This window comes from Sus scrofa, chromosome 1 (assembly GCF_054392235.1).
Source record: "Sus scrofa isolate SSC_HxYL_T2T_F1_AM1 chromosome 1, Sscrofa_HxYL_maternal_Yorkshire_Landrace_v2.0, whole genome shotgun sequence".
Classification (NCBI taxonomy): domain Eukaryota; kingdom Metazoa; phylum Chordata; class Mammalia; order Artiodactyla; family Suidae; genus Sus; species Sus scrofa.
Window position 1 is genome coordinate 54,525,991 of NC_139383.1, and position 24,001 is coordinate 54,549,991.

The following is a 24,001-nucleotide window of genomic DNA, read 5'->3' on the forward strand; positions in this document are numbered from 1 at the left end:
TATACTTCAATAATAAATACATTTATTCATTTTTAAAAATAACCCACGAAGTTCCTGTTGTGGCTCAGCAGTAGCAAACCCAACTAGTGTCCATGACGACAAAGGTTCAATCCCTGGCCTCGTTCAGTGGGTTAAGGAACCTGAGCTGCAGTGAGCTATGGTGTAGTCAAAGACAAGGCTCGGATCTGGGACTGCTTTGGCTGTGGGGTGTAGACCGGCAGCTGCAGCTCTGATTCGACCCCTAGCCTGGGAACTTCCATATGCTGCCAGGGCAGCCCTAAAAAAGACAAAAAAAAAAAAAAAAAAAAAAAAGAATAGCAATACATAGGAGTTCTTGCTGTGGCAAGTGAGTCAAGAATCCAACTGCAGTAGCATGGATCACTGTGGAGGCACAGGTTCATTCCTTGGCTGGGCACAGTTGGGTAAGGGATCTCGTGTGACCACAGCTGCAGCATGGGTCACAGCTACAGCTCATATTCAATCCCTGGCCCAGGGAAATTCTACATGCCTCAGGTGCAACCATAAAAAAAAAAAAAAGAATAGAAATATACATATGGCATGATATGTAAATACTGCTATGACATTTTCCAATCTATTTATACCTGCAGTCTGTTGCTTTAGGAGGCAAAATATAAGGGAAAAGTAGTTCAGTAAGTTTCCTTAAATAATGTAATTCATCTCTTCGACTCCTCAAAGCCACATGAAGTTCTGGCCCATATTCTTCTAAAGCAGCTTGCTGTAAAAACTCTGTATTTTCTACTATAGAGATAAGAAATAAATATTGGAAGAAGTTAAGCAACATTTAATAACTTCAGCCATTCCACAAACAAATAGAAAATAATTTAACATAACCACTCCTTTCTTACCCTTCCTTTCTTTCCAGTACACATTCTACTGAGAAATTTTTCACAAATGGGATATAAAGAAAGTAATTTTCCTCTTTGCTGAAAGTTTTGTTTTTGGTTTTGGGTTTTTGTTTTGTTTTGTTTTGTTTTGTTTGTCTTTTTAGGGCCGCACCCACAGCATAAGGAGGCTCCCAGGCTAGGGGTCTAATCAGAGCTGTAGCTGCCAGCCTACACCAGAGCCACAGCAATGCCAGATCCGAGCCATGTCTGCAACATACACCACAGCTCACAGCAAAGCGGGATCCTTAACCCACTGAGAGAGGCCAGGGACTGAACTCAAAACCTCATGGTTCCCAGTCGGATTCATTTCCGCTGCGCCACGACGGGAACTGCCAAAAGTTTTTAAATTATTCGAAATAAATAATAAAAGGGCCCTCTACCCCTGGGGAAACAAAAATTTAAACTCATATCATTACACGTTAAATAAATGCAAAAAGTTTTAAGTGGTAAAAACTATGGAAAACATCTTCTAGCATACACAAAGCTTTTGTTTTTAAATGTTACATTTGTAACATTTAATTTACATCCTCTGCAAATATAAAAAAAATCCTGCTTAGACCCAGCGTTGTCACTGCTGTGGCTCTAGCTATTGCTGTGGCACGGATTTAATCTCTGGCACAGGAATTTCAAACTGTCACAGGCATGGCCAAAACATAAAATCCTTCTTAAAGTACTTTATTATCTCTTCTTTCCAATCAAAATCATTCAGGTAACCTTTTAAAGTAATTACAATATAGAAACTGGTTTCCTTGGTTAAGTTTAGTATCTTCTCCCCAGGGTATAGGACACAAGTGGTACAGAACTGTATTACCGTGTAAGTCCCCGAAGTTAGATTACTTAATAAATATTAACTGATGACAGAAGTTATACTAACAGAGGCGTTCCTGTTGTGACTTAGCAGGTTACAAACCTGACTAGTATCCTTGAGGATGCAGGTTCAATCCCTGGCATCACTCAGTGGGTTAAGGATCCCATATTGCCATGAGCTGTGGTATTGGTCGTAGACATGGCTCAGATGCCATGCTGCTGTGGCTGTGGCTATGGCGTAGGCCAGCAGCTCTAATTGGACTCCTAACCTAGGAACTTCCATATGCCACAGGCGTAGCCCAAAAAAGCAAAAAAAAAAAAAAAAGTTATATTAACAAAGTTTTCTCAACAGGCCAAGCACTAAACTATTTTAAAACTTAAAAGTATTAATATTGCCAGTCCTTTTTATAGACCTCAAAAGAGTAGGAGAAAAATAAAACATGTTTTCCCCTATCAGCATGCTAGGCCAGATTTTAAAATCATGGAGTCTGTGAAGAGAATCTTTACCCTATTTCAGTGGCATTTATTTCAGTTCATATAATTAGAGCACATTTGGGAAAACTGTGTTATAGGTAGAGTGGAAGTTAAATTATAAGTTAATTTGCCCTTTGGTATGAAAAATTCCTCAGGAATGAGAAGGATGTCATATAATTTATTTAACATTTTTTTGTGTGTTCATCTTACAGTATCATAACAAAATAGTTTCACCTTCAACATAGTTAAAAAGTGGAAGAGTTTAAATATATGTAATTAAATTGTTAAATAAAAAAAATTAACTTTCAAAATCATTGTCTTGTCATTAGTAAAAACACACCAGAAAGTAGGTAGTAACTATGTTGTAGCCATTTTGTTATGTCTACTTTACTGTCATAAAAAAAAGGAAAAGTGGGGTTTTTTATTAGTAAATTCTGCTTTTTTATGGCTGCATCCATGGCATTTTGAAATGTTTGGGCCTAGGATTGAATCCAAGCCACAGCCGTGACCTACACTGGAGCTGTGGCAATACTAGATCCTTTACCCCACTGCACCAGATCAGGGAGAGAACATATGCTTTTGCAGCAACCGGAGCCCCTCTGGTTGGATTCTTAACCCACTGCACCACAGGGGGAATTCCAGTAAATATTACGTAGGAGCAGTTTTAAGTTTCCAGAAAAACTGAAAGGAAAGTATACAGTTTCCATACTATTAACACCTTACATGGTTTGGTACATTTGTTACAATTGATACACTTTTTTTGTTGTTGTTGTCTTTTTTTCTTTTAGGGCTGCACCGTCAGCATATGGAAGTTCCCAGGCTAGGAGTCGAACTGGAGATGTAGCCACCAGCCTTCGCCACAGCCACAGCAACATGGGATCTGAGCCTTGTCTGCAACCTACATCACAGCTCACAGCAACACCAGATCCTTAACCCACTGAGCAAGGCCAGGGATTGACCCCAAGCCCTCGTGGATGCTAGTCAGGTTCGTTAACCACTGAGCCATGACGGGAACTCCTTTTTTGGTTGGGGGCGGGAGGCCTCACCTGCCTCATGCAGCATTCCCAGGCTAGGGACTGAACCCACACCAGACTGGCGACCTGAGCCACTATAGTGCCAATGCCAGATCTTTAGCCTGCTGCGTCACCAGGGAACTCCTATATGCCAATACTGATACATTACTATTAACTAGAGTCTATAACTTTCATTAGCGTTTTACTCTGTTATGCATTCTATACGTTTTGACAAATGCATGATGCCATGTATCCACCATCACAGTACTAGAATGAATAGTTTCACTGCCTCCTGAGTCCCTTGTGTTTCACTTGTTTATCTCTCTCTCTTTCATTCATGAACCCTTAGCAACTACTGACCTTTTCCTTTTTTTTTTTCCGTCTTTTTAGGGCCCCACCCACGGCCTATGGAGGTCCCAGGCTAGGGGTCGAATCAGAGCTGTAGCTGCCGGCCTATGATCCAAGCCATGTCTGCGACCTCACCACAGCTCACGGCAATGCCAGATCCTTAACCCACTGAGCAAGGCCAGGGATCAAACCCACATCCTCATGGATACTAATCGGTTTCGTAACAGTATAGAGGCCAGGACATATATGAAAAACTGCAAAAAGGTCATCCTGGCTAAAACGTAACACATAATGAAGGACGAGAATAGACCAAAATACTTGACTAAATAGGAAAGGGTTTAAATGTAAGACAGTTTTGACTCTATAGCAGAGTCACTAATTTTTTTTAGTAGGAAGGTAACACGAGAATTGTAGCATTGTGAAAATAACATTGTGGCACATATATGTTAGGCTAGGATAGGCTAAAACTGTTGAAATCATTAAGGAAAAGGGGGAGAAGAGATGTGAAAGATAACTCAGAGGAAGTAATGAAGGTAACAGACTACCATTCAAAAAAAGAGAAAGAGTTCCCATCATGACTCAGCAGAAACTGACTAGCATCCATGAGGACAAAGGTTTGATCCCTGACCTCACTCAGTGGGTTAGGAATCCGGCATTGCCGTGAGCTGTGGTGAGGTCACAAACATGGCTTGGATCCTGTGTTGCTATGGCTGTGGTGTAGGCGGGCAGCTACAGCTCTGATTCAACCCCTCACCTGGGAACTTTCATATGCCACAGGTGTGGCCCTAAAAAGACAAAAAGAAAAAAAAAAAAGATAAGACTAATCAAAAACATATTTAAAAATTAGCTAACTGTATTTTAATTTTAATAGATTCTTGAGTTCTCACAATCACTTATATGGTTAAAAACTATTGAAAAGGATTTCAGTTTAAAAGAACACTCTCACAGGAGTTCCCATCATGGCTCCATGGTTAACGAATCCGACTAGGAACTAAGAGGTTGCAGGTTCAATCCCTGGCCTTGCTCAGTGGGTTAAGGATCTGGCGTTGCCGTGAGCTGTTGCAGACGTGGCTCAGATCCTGTGTTCCTGTGGCTCTGGCATAGGCTGGCGGCTACAGCTCCGATTAGACCCCTAGCCTGGGAACCTCCATATGCCGCATGTGTGGCCCTAGAAAAGACAAAAATAAATAAATAAATAAATAAATAAATAAATAAATAAATGTAAAGAACACTCTCATAAAAAAATAAAATAAACTTAAAAAAAAAAAAAAAAAAAACAGGAGTTCCCATCATGGCACAGCGGAAACAAATCCAACTAGGAACCATGAGGTTGCGGGTTCGATCCCTGGCCTCACTCACTGGGTTAAGGATCCAGTGTTGCTGTGAGCTGTGCTATAGGTCGAAGACGCAGCTGAGATCTGGTGTTGCTGTGGCTATGGTGAAGGCCAGCAGCTGTAGCTTGGATTGGACCCCTAGCCTGGGAACCTCCATATGCCACCCATGCGGCCCTAAAAAAATAAAGCAAATAAAAAATAAATAAAAGTAAAGAATACTATCACAACATTTGTGAGTATATCAGTCAATGTATCAGTATTCAAACTTACACATTTAAGCTGAAAGTTGGTATATAAAAATGGAATCCCTCAAACTTTGTAGCAGAAAACTGTATTACCTTTCTGACTGGCTTTAACTATTACTTCTATATGCTTCATTGCTGCTTTCAATAGTTTCTTGGTGATAATGGATGGAATATCCACCTAAAAAAATTCAACATTAAAATAAAACTTTTAAAAAATTATCAGTTAAGTTTCAATAGCAGGAACACTATATTTAAGATATTGTAATATTTGATCTTAAAAATTAGCAATATTGGAGTTCCCATTGTGGCTCAGTGGCAACGAATCCAACTAGTACACAGAGGATGCAGGTTCAGTCCCTGGCCTCACTTATTGGGTTAAGGATCCAGCGTTGCAGTGAGCTATGGTGTAGATTGCAGACAAGGTTTGGATCCCACGTTTCTGTGGCTGTGGCATAGGCTGGAAGCTGTAGCTTCGATTTGACCCCTGGCCCAGGACCTTCCATATGCTGTGAGTATGGCCCTAAAAAAGCAAATATATATATACACACACATATATATTTATAATATAAAAGCACTTTACATTCCTAGAGCATACTAACTATAACTTTAGACAGCTGTTCTGCCATAGTAATGAAACTCTATCTTAATATGCATACTCTATACACTAAATTTCTCACAAAATAGTATCTTTATTCTTGACTTATTTCTTTAATGAGTTTGTTCTAAATGTATTCAAGAAAAAAGAACCTCAAGTAACTTATCCTCCCTTTGAAGTTACAAATTTGTGTTTCCTAAAGTTGCTTGAAAATGAACTTTTTCATTCAGTTTACAGGATAAATCCTGGTATTAAGATATACAGAAGCATCCTAAAGTTTTATCATTCCCCACAAACATTTTTTCAATTGAAAGCCTAGAAACTGGAAGTTCCCACTGTGGGTCAGTGGGTAACCTGACATAGGGTCCATAAGGATGCAAGTTCAATCCCTGGCCTCATTCTGAGGGTTAAGGATCCAGCATTGCTGCAAGCTGCAGTGTAGGTCACAGATATACAAGATATACAGCTTGGATCCAATGTTGCCATGGCTATGTTGTAGGCCAGCAGCTGCAGCTCTGATCTGAACCCTAGCTCAGGAACTTCCACATGCCTCAGGTGCAGAAATAAAAAGGAAAAAATAAAAAACAATAAAGGCTGGAGACTATAGTGACTATGGCAGTTTAGGGAGAGAGGATGGGGGCTTACAAGTACACACATGAAAGAGGCATAAAATAAAATAACTAAAAAAAAAATCTGGGAGTTCCTGTCGTGGCTCAGTGGTTAATGAATTTGACTAGGAACCATGAGGTTGAGGGTTCGATCCCTGGCCTTGCTCAGTGGGTTAAGGATCTGGCATTGCCATGAGCTGTGGTGTAGGTTGCAGATGCGGCTCGGATCCCACGTTGCTATGGCTCTGGTGTAGGCTTGGCAGCTACAAGCCTAGAAATGGGGCTGATTAGACCCCTAGCCTGGGAACCTCCACATGCCGCAGGTGCAGCCCTAGAAATGGCAAAAAAAAAAAAAAAAAAAAAATCTGCAAATTAAGTCAATCACCAAAAAGCATGTTACTACACTTCAACAAGGCTTATCTTCATCACAAAACTCAACACATTATATTCTCCCTCTATCAAAAGCATGAGAAGACTGCATCAATAGTGTTTTTATGTTAACTTTTAAAATTCCACATTAAGGCAGAGGGGGAAAAAATCATAGGCTAATAAAACTAGTAAGATTGATGGATCATAAACCCCCCAAATTTCAGTGATTTACCAATAAAACCCAGAGCAGTTACAGATATCTTTTGGCTATATGAGATCAAACATGCTCAGTAAGTGGGGATATTTTTTATAGCAGTATGCCTTTTTTGCAAAATAACATTACTCTTCATTTATCCCTGCTCTCCTGGTTCAGTGATTATAATACTCTCATGTTTATCAGATAAACAAGATGTTTTAGTTTTCAAATGTTTTATGGAAACTTCTAAGAATACTAATGAAAATTTTCATTTGTAAGTTCCATTTTAGAGACTTCAGGGCAAAAATAAAACTCTGAGTTTGTCACTAAATACTGAGTTTGTCACTAAATTTTGATTTAAAAAAAAAACAACCCAAAAAACCACTGTAGACCTTAAATATTTGTTTATTTTCATTATCTCCAAATTGCCAGTTTACATTGCTCAGGCAACAGTATCAAGGACAGATCATTGTACTAGAATAACATCACCCAAGCCTAATCCTTTAACCAGTGACTACCTCTGACACTGTGACAAAGAGTATTGCTATCTTTCTATAAAATAAGTATGGTAATGACCCATTTATATCCCAGGATAGTAAGCAAATAAAATAAAAAGAATCCAAAATGTGGAAAAATGTATTTGCAAAACATTTCTGATGAAGGAACTACATCCAGAATAGATAATGAACCCTTACATGCTAATAATAAAAAGACAAAAAAAGGCAAAAAACTTTTTTTTTAATTTTTTCTTTTTGCTTTTTAGGGCCGCATCTGCAGCTTATGGAGGTTCCCAGGCTAGGGGTCTAATCAGAGGTACAGCTGCCCGCCTAGACCACAACCACAGCAACAACATATCCAAGTCGCATCTGCGACCTACACCACAGTTCACAGCAACACCGGATCTTTAACCCACTGAGTGAGGCTAGGGATTGAACCCACAACCTCATGGTTCCTAGTTGGATTTGTTTCCACAATGGGAACTCTAAAAAAGGCAAAAAATTGAAAACACATTTCTTCAAAAAAAGATATACAAATGGCCAATAACTATCTGAAAAGACACTCAACATCATTAGTCATACAAAAACACAAATCAAAGCCACAGGATATCACTTCACATCCACTAGAATGGTTAGAATAAAAAAGTGGGGGAGTTCCTGTCATGGCTCAGTGGCAATGAATCTGACTAGTAATCATGGGTTAAGGATCCAGCATTCCAATGAGCAATAGTGTAGGTCACAGACACAGCTTGGATCTGGCGTGGCTGTGGCGTAGGCATAGGCAGGCAGCCACAGCTTCAGTTGGACCCCTAGCCTGGGAACCTCCATATGCCACTAGTGCAGCCCTTCAAAAAAAGGAGGCGGGGGAGTTTAAAACTGATTCTGGCAAGGATGTGGAGAAATCAGAATCCTCGGACTGCTGGTGGGAATGCAAAATGGTGCAGCCACTTTGGAAAATAGTCTGGCAGTTCCTCAAAAATTTAAACACATAGTTACCATCTGACCCAATAATTACACTCCTAAGTGAACCCAAGAAAAATGAAAACATATATTCCATGCACCCCTCCCCCCAAAAAACTTGTATGCAAATGCTGTGGCAGCATTACTCATAACAGCCAAAGGCGAAAGCAATCCAAATGTCCATCGCCTGATGGAGGGATAAACAAAATGTGCTGTATCCATACAATGGAATATAATTCAGACATTAAAAAAAGTACTGATACATGCTACAACATGACAACGTGGATGAACCTTGAAAACACTGTACTAAGTGAAAACAACCAATCACAAAAACTACAGAAAGGATTCTGTAGTTGGCATGTATTATATTTGATCAACCAATAATCCTGTCAGTCTCCCTATTATAAAGTATACTGCAATGAATCTTTGAATACACAATTTTACATACTACTCTGATTATTTCTTTAAAATATATTACATAGGCATTCCCACTGTGGTTCAGTGGGTTAAGAACCCAACTAGTATCCATGAGGATGTGGGTTCAATCCCTGACCTTGCTCAGTGAGTTAAGGATCCAGCATAGCTGCAGCCTGAGGCATAAGTCACAGATGCGGCTCTGATCCTACCTTGTTCTGTCTGTGGCATGGGTAGGCAGCTGCAGCTCTGATTTGACCTCTACCCTGGGAACTTCCATATGCCACAGCTGCAGCCGTTAAAAAAAAAAAAAAAGTAAATTAAATAAAATACACTACATAAAATACAAAAAAAATTGGGGAGTATAGATACTTTTAAGTCTTTTAATAAAGATTATCAGGGAGCTCCTGCTGTGGCCCAATGGGTTAGGAATCCAACTGCAGGAGTTCCTATTGTGGCTCAACAGTAATGAACCCAACTAGTATCTGTGAGGACTCAAGTTCGATCCCTGGCCTCACTCAGTGGGTTAAGGATCCAGCATTGCAATGAGCTATGGTGTAGGTCACAGACATGGCTCAGACCCCACGTTGCTGTGGCTGTGGTGTAGGCCAGCAGCTGCAGCTCTGATTTGACCCCTAGCCTGGGAACTTCCATATGCTGTGGGTGTGGCCCTAAAAGGACTAAAAGAAGAAAAAAAATTTAAAAAAAAAGAATCCAACTGCAGTGGCTCAGGTCACTGCAGAGGACCATGTTCAATTTCCCGGCTAGTGCAGTAGGTTAAAGGATCTAGCGTTGTCACAGCTGTGGTGTAGGTTGGAGTTTCAGCTCGGCTCCAATCCCTGGCCCAGGAATTTCCATATGCTGTGGGTATGGCCATAAAATTTTTTCAAATTTTTTAAACAAATTTTTTAAAAAGTGAAGATTACCAAACTGCCTTCCAGTGTAAGAGTTATACCAATTTGAATTTGTACTTGCTTTGCCTGTTTCTCTTCAATCACCACTGCTATACATTATCATTCTTTTTTATGCTTCCTAATGTGATAAGCAGAAGAATAGTATCTCATCAAGAGGGCATATTTATTTCAAGTAGGACAACACATTTTCAAACATTCATTGGCCATTTTATATTTTTCTTTTGTGAACTACTTATTCATATTTTTTTCTTATCTTTGCTACAAAGATCAACTGCATTATGCATTTCTCAAATAGACATAGAAACACAAGATTTATCTTTACTAATGGCAGAAATATTATATACCAATTTCTTGACAAGATGTTCAGTTCTACTGAACTGACAAGGCAGTAGACAAGCATTTGCATCTACAGCTAACATACTGTAAAGTACATATAGAAAAAGACTCAACCATAAAATATGGCTCAACATTTTTTTAAAAATTAAAATAACAAAAATTTTGAAGAACAAAACAAATACATACAGTATAGGATAAAGTAAAAATAAGATTCAAAAAGTCTCCTTAATAATGATAAAACCTGAAATTCCCAAATTTTTCATTAAAAATATATACCTTGTGAATCCTTCGAATTAAGACAGATGCAAAAAACCGTAACATTATCCTCAGTTCATCAACAAAGGACTCATCATCTGTTACATCCCTTCAATTGAGAAGAAAAGCAAGCATTTTTTTATAAGTTCAAGAAAATACATGGATTCACCTTCTAGAAACCAAGAAAAGTCTAGAACTTACTTTTATTTGCTTTACTTATGCTATTTTTAACAAATAATGCATTACATTACAGAATTTTAAAATGTACAAAAAAATAAAAATCTCCCATAATTCTAGTACCAAGACATAATTACTATTAATGAAATTGTAGTATATATTTCCCTGCAGACATTCATACGTACATAGTCATATTTTTAAGATTTTTAAGACCATTTTCTGAACATCATCAAAGAAATATCTAAGAAACAGAACAAAGAATAATTTTGAGAAGCAACAGAATTAAATTCAAAATTTTAAATTAGTTTAAAATATTTACAAATTAGTAATGTAAACTAATTCCAAAAGCTAAAAAAAAAAAAAAAAAAAAAAACCAGTATGTGTTCTATTTGCAAAAGAAAATAAACTAAAACTCAAAGGTTTTAAACAGAAATTTGACAACCACCTCCTGAGTTTTCCTGCAGTCTTAAGGTCCCTAGACGAATTAGGACACTTTCAATCAAAGAAAGAAAGAAAGATATGTATAATAGTGATATCCCAAACTTGAAGGTAATGTGAACTGCTAAGCCCTTGGGTGGAATAAGGAAGATAACTGTAGCAACCACGCTTCCCACCATTAACTCCAAGTAAGGGGATATCATAGCTTCAAGAGCTAAATAGCTTAAACATTTAGAAATACAGCCTGATTTTACGTCTGAAGAGCCATAACAGGGCGGGTGGGAGAGTCTTTATAATAGGATACATTTTACAAAAGGCGCTGTGTGTGTGTGTGTGTGTGTGTGTGTGTGTGTGTGTGTGTACGTGCGCGTGCGAGATTCCTAGTCGGATTCGTTAACCACTGTGCCATGACAGGAACTCCAACTGTCTTTATAATAGGATACATTTTACAAAAGGCGCTGTGTGTGTGTGTGTGTGTGTGTGTGTGTGTGTGTGTGTACGTGCACGTGCGAGGTTCCTAGTCGGATTCGTTAACCACTGTGCCATGACAGGAACTCCAACTCTTAACTTTCTTAAATGGCAAATGCCCCGTATTTAAGACAGAATCCAATGTAAAAAATTAATTTACAAAAGCTTTTAAGGAAAATATGACATAAAAATTGGATATTAAATTTGTTTTACTATACTATAGATCAATTCAACTACTAGCATTTTTAAATTAGGAAATTCAAAATATACTAAATCAATATAACATTATGGAGTTTCTGCTGTGGTGCAATAGGATGGACAGCGTCTTGGGAGCACAGGGACGAAGGTACAATCCCAGGACCGGCACAGTGGGTTACAGATATGGCATTGCCACAGGCTGAGGTCAAAGCTGTGGCTCTGATCTGAACCCTGGCCCAGGAACTCCATATACTGCAGGCAGCCTAAAAAGAAAAATATATATATAAAATTAGAGTAGATGTCAGTAAATATTACATGCATAAGTCATATAGGTGAAAGTATTCAAATATATAATTAAATAATGAGACTTATATAAAGGAACATGAATTTATTAAATGATATAACCTGGATTTTTAATTTTCAAACTAAATTTTTTTTCAGATCTAGAGTATTTTCCGTATCTTCCTAATTAAGCATAGAGCACTTGTACATTCATACCAAAAACAAAGTTACTTTGAAAAAAACATTAATTTTGTAGGAAAATTCTATTGAAATTAATTTTTAATGTAATGAAATACGTGAATATAAGTTTTTCCTCTAAGTGCGTAACTATTTCAAGTGTAAAAAGTGCATACAAAGTAGTAAATCACAACAATTAGGAGTTATGAGAAATGCCACAAGTCACTTTTCTTTCAAAAAGCAGAATAGGGTTTTATTTCCTCCTTGCTATCACTAAACTATTCATTGAGTGCCTATATCAATGGTGCTTAACTAGGACCATTATGCCTCCCAGGTAACATTCTCTGAAGACATTACTGATGGTTACAACTAGGAAGAGTAAGGGGTGTCACTAGCATCCTCTGCAAAAAGCCAGGGGTACTGCTAAATATCCTATAATGAATGCACAGCACAGGTCCCCAAACAAAGACCTTTGTGCTAAAATGTCAATAGTGCCAAAACTGAGAAATCCTGGCCTATAACTGAAAATGCATCATTAGTACACTTAACTTAATGATATTCACTACACTAAAGAAAAAGGGTCTTATGGAAAAAACTTACCTGTACCAGGGGTAAACAAAGTTTTCCAACACTAATTCAAGAACCTGCATAAAAATTATTTTTTCAAGAAAAATCAAATTAATTAACTATTTGTAGGAAAATAAACTGTCTACTAACATATAATATTACCAAAAACCAAGTTCAGTATTCCAAATATTGACATCTAATATCACCCATTCACATGACAAAATGTATATGTCAACTCTACATGGTTTTAAGGATGAAAGAGAACATATGAGAAAACACTTTGAAAAAAATAAAAGTCCATTAAAAAGAAAAGTTACTATTAGAACGACACAAATTTCTAAATATTCCCATAATTTTAGAAAAATGTAAAAGAATTAAATTGTTCTTGACTCTGGAGCTTCACTGAACCTAAAAAGTCCTACGGAAAGAAGGAAAATAATAGGCTAGGAGATCCCAATGTGGCTCAGTGGGTTAAGAACCCAACTACTATCCATGAGGATGCAGATTCGATCCCTGGCTTCACTCAGTGGGTTAAGGATTCAGCATTCTGATGGCGTTGCTGTGGCTGTGGCACAGGCTGGCAGCTGCAGCTCTGATTCGACCCCTAGCCTGGGAACGTCCATAAGCCAGAGGTGCTACCCTAAAAACAAAGAAATAAATAATAATAATAATAGGCTAGTCTTTTGCACTTCTAATTCTGTAAGTCAGTATTCCCAAATAAATTGAAGAAACAAATATATAAGACTTATATAAAAGGTCAAAATTAGATGTCAGTGAGTATCTCTAAAAGGAGGATAGAGGGGGACTTCTGGGGCTAACGTTTTTGTTTCTTGATCTGGGTGCTGATTATATGGATATGCCAGCTTTGTGGAAACTGCAGCTATACATTTAAAATCAATATGTAAATTGTATGTGAAAAAGCAACAAAACAAAACAAACCCTGGGTGTTAAACCTTCCATTTCTTGAGCCTTAGTGTAGCAGTGTGGTTTAATTTATAAAAGGATGTGCAGCAATGGACATTAACTTTAAAAAGCGCTAGGGAAGGAATGAAACAACAAATCTAATCTGACTATATACCTGCTCTACAGCAGTAATAAAGACTGTGGACTCTCTAAATATGAAGGCAACAAGATTTGGAGTTTTTACTGCAAAAATTAGCATTAGGGATATCAGCTAGAAAAATAAGATGTATAGAGACAGGGTAAGGACACAGATAGAAGACCAGAAAATTTACCATTAAACATTTGATCTTACTTTATTCCCCAAATCCAATCAGAAATCCCAATGATTTTAGGTCCTAAGTAGCTCTTTTCTACAGTTCCATTGTTCTGGTTCTCATCTTCTCACCCCTATATATAGCAATAGCCTCTAAACTTGTCTCCCTCTTGGGAGTTCCCATTGTGGTGCAGCATAAACAAACGTGACTAGTATCCATGAGGATGTGGGTTTGATTGCTGGCCTCACTCAACGGATTAAGAATCTGGTGTTGCCATGAGCCATCGTGTAGCCCACAGACACAGCTCAGATCCTGCATTGCTGTTGTTGTTGCTGTGGCTGTAGTGTAGCCCGGCAGCTGCAGCTCCGACTCAACCCCTAGCCTGGGAACTTCCATGTGCCTCAGGTGCAGCCCTAAAAAGCAAAAAATAAAATAAAATGAAATCAAATAAATAAACTTGTCTCCCTCCTCTAAGCAAGCTCCCCTCGATCCACCATAAAGTTGCCAAAAGTGATCTAAAACATGCATCTGACCACATCACTCTCTTGCATGAAACTCTTAATATATCAAACCACAATATATCTAAGTAAGAAAAGTGGAGCTGCATTGATTTTGAAGGGGCAGGAGAAAGCTGCATACCAGCAGCTGTGACCATCTATTTCCTTTTCACCTCCCACTGCATCCTGTGAGTCACATCTGGAAACTCTAGTTACACAATTTGAAAATCACTGCCTTCCATGATCAATTAAAGTCCTTCGGCCTGGCCTTTCAAGTCTTTTGATGATCAATTTCTAAAGGGTCATATAAAAATTAAGAACAGGAGTTCCCGTCATGGCCCAGTGGTTAATGCACCCAACTAGTATTCATGAAGATGCGAACTTGATCCCTGGCCTTGCTCAGTGGGTTACGGATCCAGCATTGCCGTGAGGTGTAGCCTAGGCCAGCAGCTACAGCTCCAGTTTGACCCCTAGCCTACGAACCTCCATATGCTGCAGGTGCAGCCCTGAAAAGACATAAATAAATAAATAAATAAATAAATAAATAAATAAATAAATAAGAACTAAGGCAGTCCTGGGTTTTAGATTGAGTCCCTCTACCAACCAGCTGCAATACTTGAGAAAATTACTAAAACTCTTTAAACTCTAAGTTTGGTAAAACCACAAGTAACAGCACCTACTTCATACACAGTTTGTGTGATTACATGAATAATGCAAGTACAGTGATTAACACAATACCTGCTATACAGTAGTGATTGATAAATACCAGCAACTAGAATATGGTCTCTTTATTGTCCACATCCTCCTTCACATTTTACCCTCCAGCTTACTGAGCACTCCCTCTTGTTTCAAAGTCTCTCTTTCCTTCCAAAAGCTCTTCCCACACCCTGAAATACCCTATCCCACACTATCAGGTTGGCAAACTTCTAGTTATACTTCCTAACTGTCCCACTCAACAGGTAAGCACTTCTTCCTCTGTACTAACAATACACCTTGTACATTACTTCCATAACTGTCTGCATTACATTATATTGTATAAGTCTGTTTATATGTCTACCTCCTCTCCTAGAATGAAGTTCCTAGAAGAACCATACTTATTCTCTTTTTATTCCTAGGACCTAGTCTAGTTCCTGCCTACAGCAAGATCTCAAAAAATGCTTTTAAATATTAGAGCTAATATTTATTGCACACCAATATGTGCCAGGTACTAGGCCAAGAATTTTACATAACTTCTTTCAATTTTTAAAAAGAAATGAAGAAATGAAATGTCAACTACAAATAATACTTTCCATAAAGGTCTTATCTTCAGCAGACCTCAAATCAGCATTCTCCAAATTAAGTGCAATGAAAGAACGATTCAAAAATGGGTGATGTTGAGATGGGCAAGAAGATTTTTGTTCAGATGTCTGCCCAGTACCATACTGTTGAAAACGGAGACAAACATAAGATTGGCCCAAACCTCCTTGGTCTGTTTGGACCGAAGACAGGTCAGGCTACTAGATTCACTTACACAGATACCAACAAGAACAAAGGCATCACCTTGGGAGAGGAGACACTGATGGAGTACTTGGAGAATCCCAAGAAGTACATCCCTGGAACAAACATGATCTTTGCTGACATTAAGAAGGGAGAAAGGGGGAGTTCCTGTCGTGGCGCAGTGGTTAACGAACCTGACTAGGAACCATGAGGTTGTGGGTTCGATCCCTGGCCTTGCTCAGTGGGTTAACAATCCAGCATTGCCGTGAGCTGTGGTGTAGGTTACAGACGCAGCTCTGCTCGGATCCCGCGTTGCTGTGGCTCTGGCATAGGCCCCTGATTAGACCCCTAGTCTGGGAACCTCCATATGCCGAAGGAGCAGCCCTAGAAGAGGCAAAAAGACAAAAAAAAAAAAAAAAAAAAAAAAAAAAGAAGGGAGAAAGGGAAGACTTGGTAGCTTATTTCAAAAAAGCTACTAATAAGTAATAGTTGACCACTGCCTTATTTATTACAAGATCGAAATATCTCATGACTTTTATGTGTGTATATCTAAATTGATTTCATATACTAGAATTCAGATCATGTATGGCTGATGGAATGTTTCTGTTGGACAGTCCTGATTTAAATAAGATTGGTTTGTGGCTAATGAATATGGTCAGCTTTTCGAATTTAAGTAGTAATTTCAGTTCAACAAGTACTATCACTGTTTTCCCCTTCTAAAGAGATGATTAAACATGAAAACGGAATGTTAAGCTTTTCAGGAAGATGGTGAATATCTTCTCAAAACCTATAGAAGACTGGTTTTATATTTAGCTTTCTATAACTGGTTATAGTAATATATTTAAATACTGAGACGATCCCTTCACTGTCTCATAAAACAGAGAAAGATTTCAAGTTGTGTACACCAGCCTGTTAAGGCAAGAGCTAAAGATAAACTGACACTGTCCACTTTTCCTTTTTGGTCTTAACTATGCCAATTTCATTAAAATCCTCTGTATCTAAAAAACCTTCTTTTACATATTGAAAGGCATTTTAGTGTGGTTTATGTACAGCATCAAATAAAGAATATTTAGCATCTCTCACATTTTATAGATGACCTTTAAGATCAGATGCTTTTAAAATTCAGTGTGATATGTTAGCAAACTTTGCGAATTCTTTACAAAGTCAGGTTGTTATAATTCAGGATTGTCTTTTAAACAGGTATTCAAAAACACAACTGTAGAACTACTGAATATGTATGATGGTAATGGTGCTTTTGCCAACTCATTGGAAGGTTTAAAATAGACTACCTATACCGTCAGCACAGATTTGTAAAGTATCTGATCATAAGGCTTAAGAATTAAAAACAAAATCACAGATTGCTACGTTACCAAAAAGATACACATAAAATGTGACTGGAACAAAGATAGGAGAAAAAGCTTTCTATTTGTACATTATGCAGAAACAGTGAAATGTATTCCGTTCTCTGCCCTACCCTTATGTTAGTGTCAAAACTGGGGTCATAACTCAGTAAGATATACATTTGCTCCTGGTAGCTCAGGTCCAGAATTACAAAATGGTTATTTCTACTAAATGATTATTTCCCTATTGTGAAAATGGCTGTTTTTAAAAGAGGTAAACAATAACTAAGTTAAAACAGTATGTTCTTTGATTAAAATACCCATTTAAATTTGACATGGAAGCCAAAAACATTTCTGGCTTACCATTCAAGTTATATACAATCAACTACCCAGCCTAGAATTGATTCAGTGGCATACATTAAAAAGCTCCATGTTTAAATTTTCCATAGTTATTTAATATTTTCTGCTTGGGTATGTATGGCAATATTAATTAAATCAATTACCTCTGAGAGAGATGCATCAACCTTGGAAGAAATTTTGAGGTCTAGCCATGGCTGGTAGTTTTCAAGCAGCAAGGCAGGCCTGAAGAAAATCATACAATTAAATTGCTTGAAATCCAAATTGTAATTGGAAGGATCAACAAATCAAAAGTGTTTAACTTACCTATGTCGTTTACATTTCACTTTACCACAAACAGCACAGCTACGACCTTGAGGAAACAATTCTTGAAGTCCTAACTGCTAAAAAAGGGAAATGGGGAGATGTGTCTTTACATTACATATAGTATTTACCAAAGAGAATCAACTTCTCAAAAACTTGTTAATCAATGTATGAATTCAGAGAACATTTTATTATTATTTACACTGAAACCATTCTTTGCTATACCAAACTGCCAACAAAGAAAAAATACCTAATGAAATCTCTTTCAATAACTAAGCCAAATTTCCAAGCTTAAAGTTAAGGCCAATTAGGAGTTCCCACTGTGGCGCAGTGGGTTAAGAACCTGACTGCAACAGCTTAGGTCACTGTGGAGGTGCAGGTTTGATCCCTGGCCCAGCACAGTGGCTTAAAGAATCTGGCGGGTCACAGCTGTGGCTCAGATTCAATCCCTGGCCCAAGAACTTCATTATGCCACAGGTGCAGCCAGAAATAAATAAATAAATAAATAAATAAAGTTAACTGCTACATTCACATTTTTAAAAATTTCAATTTATATTTGAAAATGAAAGGTGTAAGAAAAAAAACTATTGTGTATTTCTCAAAAACTCTGAATTCAATGAGGATCCCAATTTTCTGAGAATTCTGTATTTTCTTTTCAGAGCTCCCCCTAAGAGAACTATGTACTTTAAAAATACACAAATATGCAAATTTCACTTTGAAAATGTTCTTATGTCTTCCATTATTAAATAACAGCAGATGTATTTTTTAGAAATCACTGCTTTAACATGCCTTCACGAATAATATGGAACAGTACTGGGTCACACATACTGACTCTTTCGAAAGTAAGAACACATATTTTACCTTGGGTTTATATTTTATCGTGAAGAATATATTTGGTAAGAGAGAATCAGGTCCTAATGAACAGTAGAATGTGACAACTCCAGCAACAAATGACCAGAAGATCATTAAAACATGAAGATACCTTAGAAATAAATGAAGATAATTATTAGAACCAAAAAAAAAATAACAGTAATTTGCCTCTTCACACTGATTTATTAAGTATTTAGTTAAGCACCTGCTATATCAGGTTGAAGCAATTTCTCCAATCATGATTTTCTGTAATGTATTTATTAACTATAAGAATCACAGAATGAATGCTATCAAATGTACATGTCATTTAAAGTATAAAGAGGTACAAACTGTCAATATTTCATAAATTGTTACCTAGGTTGTCATGTTTAACTAGCCAATACTACATTTTTCCAGAATACCTTCTAATGATCATGTAGTATCCATACCCCACCAAAATTCTGATTATCATTAAATCAAAACAAAATTTTACTGAGTGCCAATTCTGTACTGGGGATACAGTAAGGAACTGCACTGCCATGGCCTCTATTTGCATGGAAAATACAATCTGGTAGGTTTAACAGGTGAGTAAATGAATACAATACAGTGTGATGATGTGTTCTACATTATGACCAAGAAACGACATATGATACCAGGACTCCTCAGGCAGAATACACAACCCAATGTGAAAAGACAGAAAAGCTTTTTTTTCAGAGACAGTTGTATTTATGGAAAAACTTAGAGAGTGAGTAGGAGAAAACCAACAAAAGAGGACAGGGGAGAGGAATGAGGGACTGGGTAAGAAGCAGAGAAATTCAAACTTGAGAGAATTATGTGGACTAAGCTCTGAGCATAGTTCTAAGGAAGAAGTGGCCTTGAGATGAATCTAAAAAAACTAAGCAGAAACCATATGATACAGTGTCATATAATAAGTCATGTTGTGGCATCTCAATATAGTCAGTCCTCACACTGCAGTTCTGATATACACAAATTTCAGTTATCATCATTCTATAAAAAACCAACCCTCCAACAGCACAGTTCAAAATTCTAATTACCACATTTATACTTATTAACTGTGAACTACTGCATACAGTACAAACTTTGGTGCTTGCTCTTCAGTCCACAAATCACTATGGAGTGAGAAGAGAATAAAGCCAATCTACAGAGAGAAGGAGAAAAATCCAGGAGGGGAACAAAGTATTGGCAATATTCCAAATCCCAGTCCTATATGTCCCTGAGGCCCAGCCACACCCCAGTTCTCTCTGCACTTTCATAACCTTCCAATGATTCCCCTCTTTGCCAAACTCAGTGTGAGCTGAGTTTCTTTCACCTACCATCAGGATTAGTGAATAATACACAGAAGACAATGAAGAGTTTTTAAAATATTTTAAGAATTTTTTAAAGTTTTAAGGAGAGTAGTATCATCAGATTGTCTGATTAGAAAACCACTCTGGCTGCAATATAGAGAATGGCCTAAACTAAGAGCATGCAGACTAATTAGAAAGGTGCTGAAGTAATTAATCCAGGAGAGTCTACAGATGGCTTGTACTAGGAAGAAACTAGAAATAAAGACAAGCTGGCTGTTTTGAGACATCTAGGAAGAAGAATTAAGAGGACTAAGCAGTTGGTTAGACATAAGAAGAAAGGACAGGTGAAAAACCAGTTCCCCTTTGGACATGCTGAATTTCAGGTATCTTAAGATATGCCAAGCAGAAATGTTCCACCACCAGCCAAAAACTGGGTAGTTTAAATTTCTGCAGTGAATTATGGGCCAAGAATAGAGGTTTGGGGATTATCAGCATAAAGATCACTGAAGTCATGGGAATCAATGACATGACCAGGGAAAAGCTGCAGGGTGAAAAAAGAAAAGAATGTAACATATTTAAGAAATAAGCAGAAGAAGAGAAATCCATAAAGGAAACTAGTAGTTAGAAGAGCTGGGAAGAAAACCAGGGGTCAAGTCATAAAGGCTGTCAAGATTTAAAAAGAAAAGAAAAGAAAAGAAAAGAAAAGAAAGAAAGAAAGAAAGAAAGAAAGAAAGAAAGAAAGAAAGAGAAAAGAAACTGTTTCAACAGGGATGAAACAGTTAACATGATCAAATGTTTGTAAAATAAAGGAAGAAACAGATTAAAAAGTGTCCATTAGTTTTAGCAACAGGAGAGGCACTAATGAACTAGGCAAAAGCAATTTTAGTAGAATAGGAAAAGATGGCCGTGGATGAAGATTTATGGAGAAGTGGAACTGATAAATATGGATAATTTTCTTTTTAAAGGAAAGAAGAGTTAAGAAGATAGCTAAAGAGGGACAATGAGGAAAGGTGTCTAGTAAAACTTGATCATATTTAAATATTAACAGGAGAGGAGTTCCCATCGTGACTCAGCAGTAACGAACCCAACTAGTATCTGTGAGGACACGAGTTCAATCCCTGGCCTCGCTTGGTAGATTAAGGATCTGGCCTTGCCATGAGCTGTGATGTAGGTTGTAGATGTCGCTCGGATCCCACATTGCTGTGGCTGTGGTGTAGGCCAGCCTGGGAACTCCCATATGCCATAGGTACAGCCCTAAAAAGACCAAAAAAAAAAAAAAAAGAAAGAAAGAAATATATATGAGAAATATATATATATATATGAGAAAATAGAGAAAGATGCAGGAGAAAAAAAAAGTAATTGAATTATTTTCTCCTAGAGAAGATAACAGCTGGGATTCAGAGCCAAAACAGAAGAAATAGTTATAAAAGGGAAAGCTACCCCTCCCCAATACCAGAGAGAAAGAATAGATTCATGAGAATGGAGTTAAACCTGTAGATTTGGTAATAAAATTCAAAGCCGTGTGACAGCTTTTAAGTGAAACAGGAGATGCTGAGAAGAAAGGGTGAATGAAGGTAGCACAAATGGAAGTTTTAGAAGACTGGGGAAATTCTTTTTTTCTTTTTTAGGGCTGCACCTGCAGTATATGGAGGTTCCCAGGCTAGAGTTCAAATCGGAGCTACAGCTGCTGGCCTACACCACAGCCACAGCAATGAAGGATCCGAGCTGGGTCTGCGACCTACACCACAACTCACAGCAACGCCAGATCCTTAACTCACTGAGCAAGGATAGGGATCAAACCCACATCCTCATGGATACTAGTCAGGTTCGTTAACCACTGAGCCACGACAGGAACTCCAGAAGATTGGGGAAATTCTGAATCAGTTGCTGGGGAGAAGTAAAGAAACGTGTATTCTGGGGAACTGATGAGCAGTACTGAGGCTTAACAGTTAAATTCACAGGTGTGGAATTTTCTCTAACAGCATTCAGTAACCAGGATATAACAGTAAAAAACAAACAAACAAACAAACAAACAAAACCAGCAGCATCAGTGACCCAAGATTTGGATTTTGTCAGGTGATCGGAATATAAGGAAAAAGAGTTAAGGATACGGGCAATAGAGTGGTAGAAGTGATGGTCGAGGGAATCCAAGCTAGACTAACTCTAAATTACACAGGAAAGTAAGTGACAACAGAAGAGGGACAATGGATAGCAAGAAAGCAGAGGAATCAGGAGGCAAAGAAAAGCAGGTACAGTGTAACTGGCTAAAAGAGAGAAGCAGGCATTGGTCAGCAAGTGGGATGTGATTTTTAAGACTGCACAGGTAGAACACTTTCTGGTGATAATAAGGGCCACCATATGGTGATCCAAGTGGGAGACTGTAGAGGAGCCACATCGAGATAGACTAGAGTATTTGATGGGACTCACACAAACATTAAAGTTACCCAGAATGATGGCAAGATTTAAAATACAGGGAAAGTCTATAATCCAGAAGCTTATAATGCAAGTGACCTAGAGATTTGATACCAATGAGAAAACAGACAGACAGCATGTTTCAAGGGCGTAAAAGACTCCTACTTCCTTGACAGAATAACTGGTACCAGACTTCCCTTTCCACCATAAACAACTATAAAACCAGACAAAACATATGCGTCAACTGTTTCTAGGCACGGACAATAGGAAATACAGAAACATAACCTTTAAGAAAAGGGAAGCACAGAAGTGAGTTACATATTCATCCCAGTTCTTTGAAGGCTACTGCCTAAGTGCAGCATGGAACAGAATGAGTGATAGGGGTTATTGTGAAGATCTGGGATTTCGGGATTGGGGATTAAAGTACCGGGTAGTAAGAAGAGGTGAAAATGGATGATTAAAGGTATATTACAGACAGTGACCAAGTAAGTGCAAGAGCTGTGAGAGAAAGGCTGCCCAACCAGAACTGCCTGGTCTTCAGGATCCCAGAACAATTCTATACTTGAGAAACATCTACTACATACCTATTATTAAATGTTCTCACTCCACACTTAATATATAAACATGGTTATCACTCACTCAAAGAACAGCTATGGTTTAATTTGCCTGCAGAATAAAACACAAATCCCTTAAACCTTTGTGGTCCCTTTCATTCTGGCCCCAACTAACTTGTTAGGAAGGATAGGACAGGGACTTGGGTGATTCAAAACAGGCCATTTATAATTACCAAAAACAAGAGGGCTGTGATCAAACAATGAAGACACTTGCAGATACCAGAGGAATGCTCTTTGGAGCACGTCCCTCTGACCATTTTCCCATGCAAATAAGGCATCCCCTTATTTAACCAAATAAGGAACCAATTATTAACCAAATAAGGAACCAATCAGAGGATCAAAACTCATCCCCCATACAGAGATCAAAACAACACAAGGCGCAGGGGGGTTGGACAGGAAATTAGTGGGCCTGGGGCAAGAGAATAAGGGTCCCCAAACAGGTCCGAGATATAGGGACACAGAAGGAAATACACAGTTGCAGCCAGGGCCAGTTCCTACTTCCAGGGCTGCCCGTTCTCTCTGAGGGCATAAATAAAACTTGCTGTATACGGCTACCTGACTCTTGATTGTGACCAAGGCAACCAGCAGGAGCCTTTTTCGAGTTCCAAACTGACCTGAACAGCTCATTGAAAGAGCGCAGGTCAGAGCTGTCACACTTGCTCCCTTCCTGAGCTGATATTTCCTGCCTGGAGTGACAGCCTGCTTCTATCCCTGTGTGGCAAGACCACTGGGTCTATCTCCACGCTGCTACAGCACCTCCCCACAAAAACATCCCACCAGACCGCCTGCCTCCATCCTTGTGCCATGAAGCCTGCTGGCTCTATCCCAGCACTACAGTGCTTCTCAGCCTGCACCTCCAAATCCTTGTGTTCAGAAAAGGGGGGGGGGGAGAGGGAGAGACCGTGCAGAGAAGAGGAACCTGACAAACTCACCCTTCTACTCTTATTTCTTCCCATTTCTTTCTACCAAACTTCACTCCAACCAATAGCATAATTGACATCAAGCTTTAAAAAAAACCTTAAATTTGGAAAATACCTTAATGGGTTATAGAG

General features: G+C 38.3%; 1 protein-coding gene across 15 annotated transcripts in view; it reads right to left on the reverse strand.

The window, feature by feature from the left end:
• Positions 1 to 24,001, reverse strand: part of SNX14 (sorting nexin 14) — a 371,843-nt gene that overhangs the window by 49,513 nt on the left and 298,329 nt on the right. For 5 of the 15 annotated variants that reach the window (XR_014805338.1, XR_014805366.1, XM_084959441.1 and 2 more), the window contains exons 2-8: positions 18,629 to 18,749; positions 17,771 to 17,847; positions 17,611 to 17,689; positions 12,611 to 12,654; positions 10,292 to 10,379; positions 5,220 to 5,304; positions 603 to 759 (exon numbers count right to left, since the gene is read on the reverse strand). The exons of 4 other annotated variants lie outside the window; for them this stretch is intronic. Coding sequence is in view for 9 of the 11 variants with exons in the window: in XM_084959441.1 (XP_084815567.1) it covers positions 603 to 759; positions 5,220 to 5,304; positions 10,292 to 10,379; positions 12,611 to 12,654; positions 17,611 to 17,689; positions 17,771 to 17,847; positions 18,629 to 18,749 (651 nt within the window). In the remaining 2 variants the exon portion in view is untranslated. The remainder of the gene's footprint in view (positions 1 to 602; positions 760 to 5,219; positions 5,305 to 10,291; positions 10,380 to 12,610; positions 12,655 to 17,610; positions 17,690 to 17,770; positions 17,848 to 18,628; positions 18,750 to 24,001) is intronic. 6 more of the 15 variants (XM_084959456.1, XM_084959431.1, XM_084959445.1 and 3 more) reach the window with 3 other exon arrangements.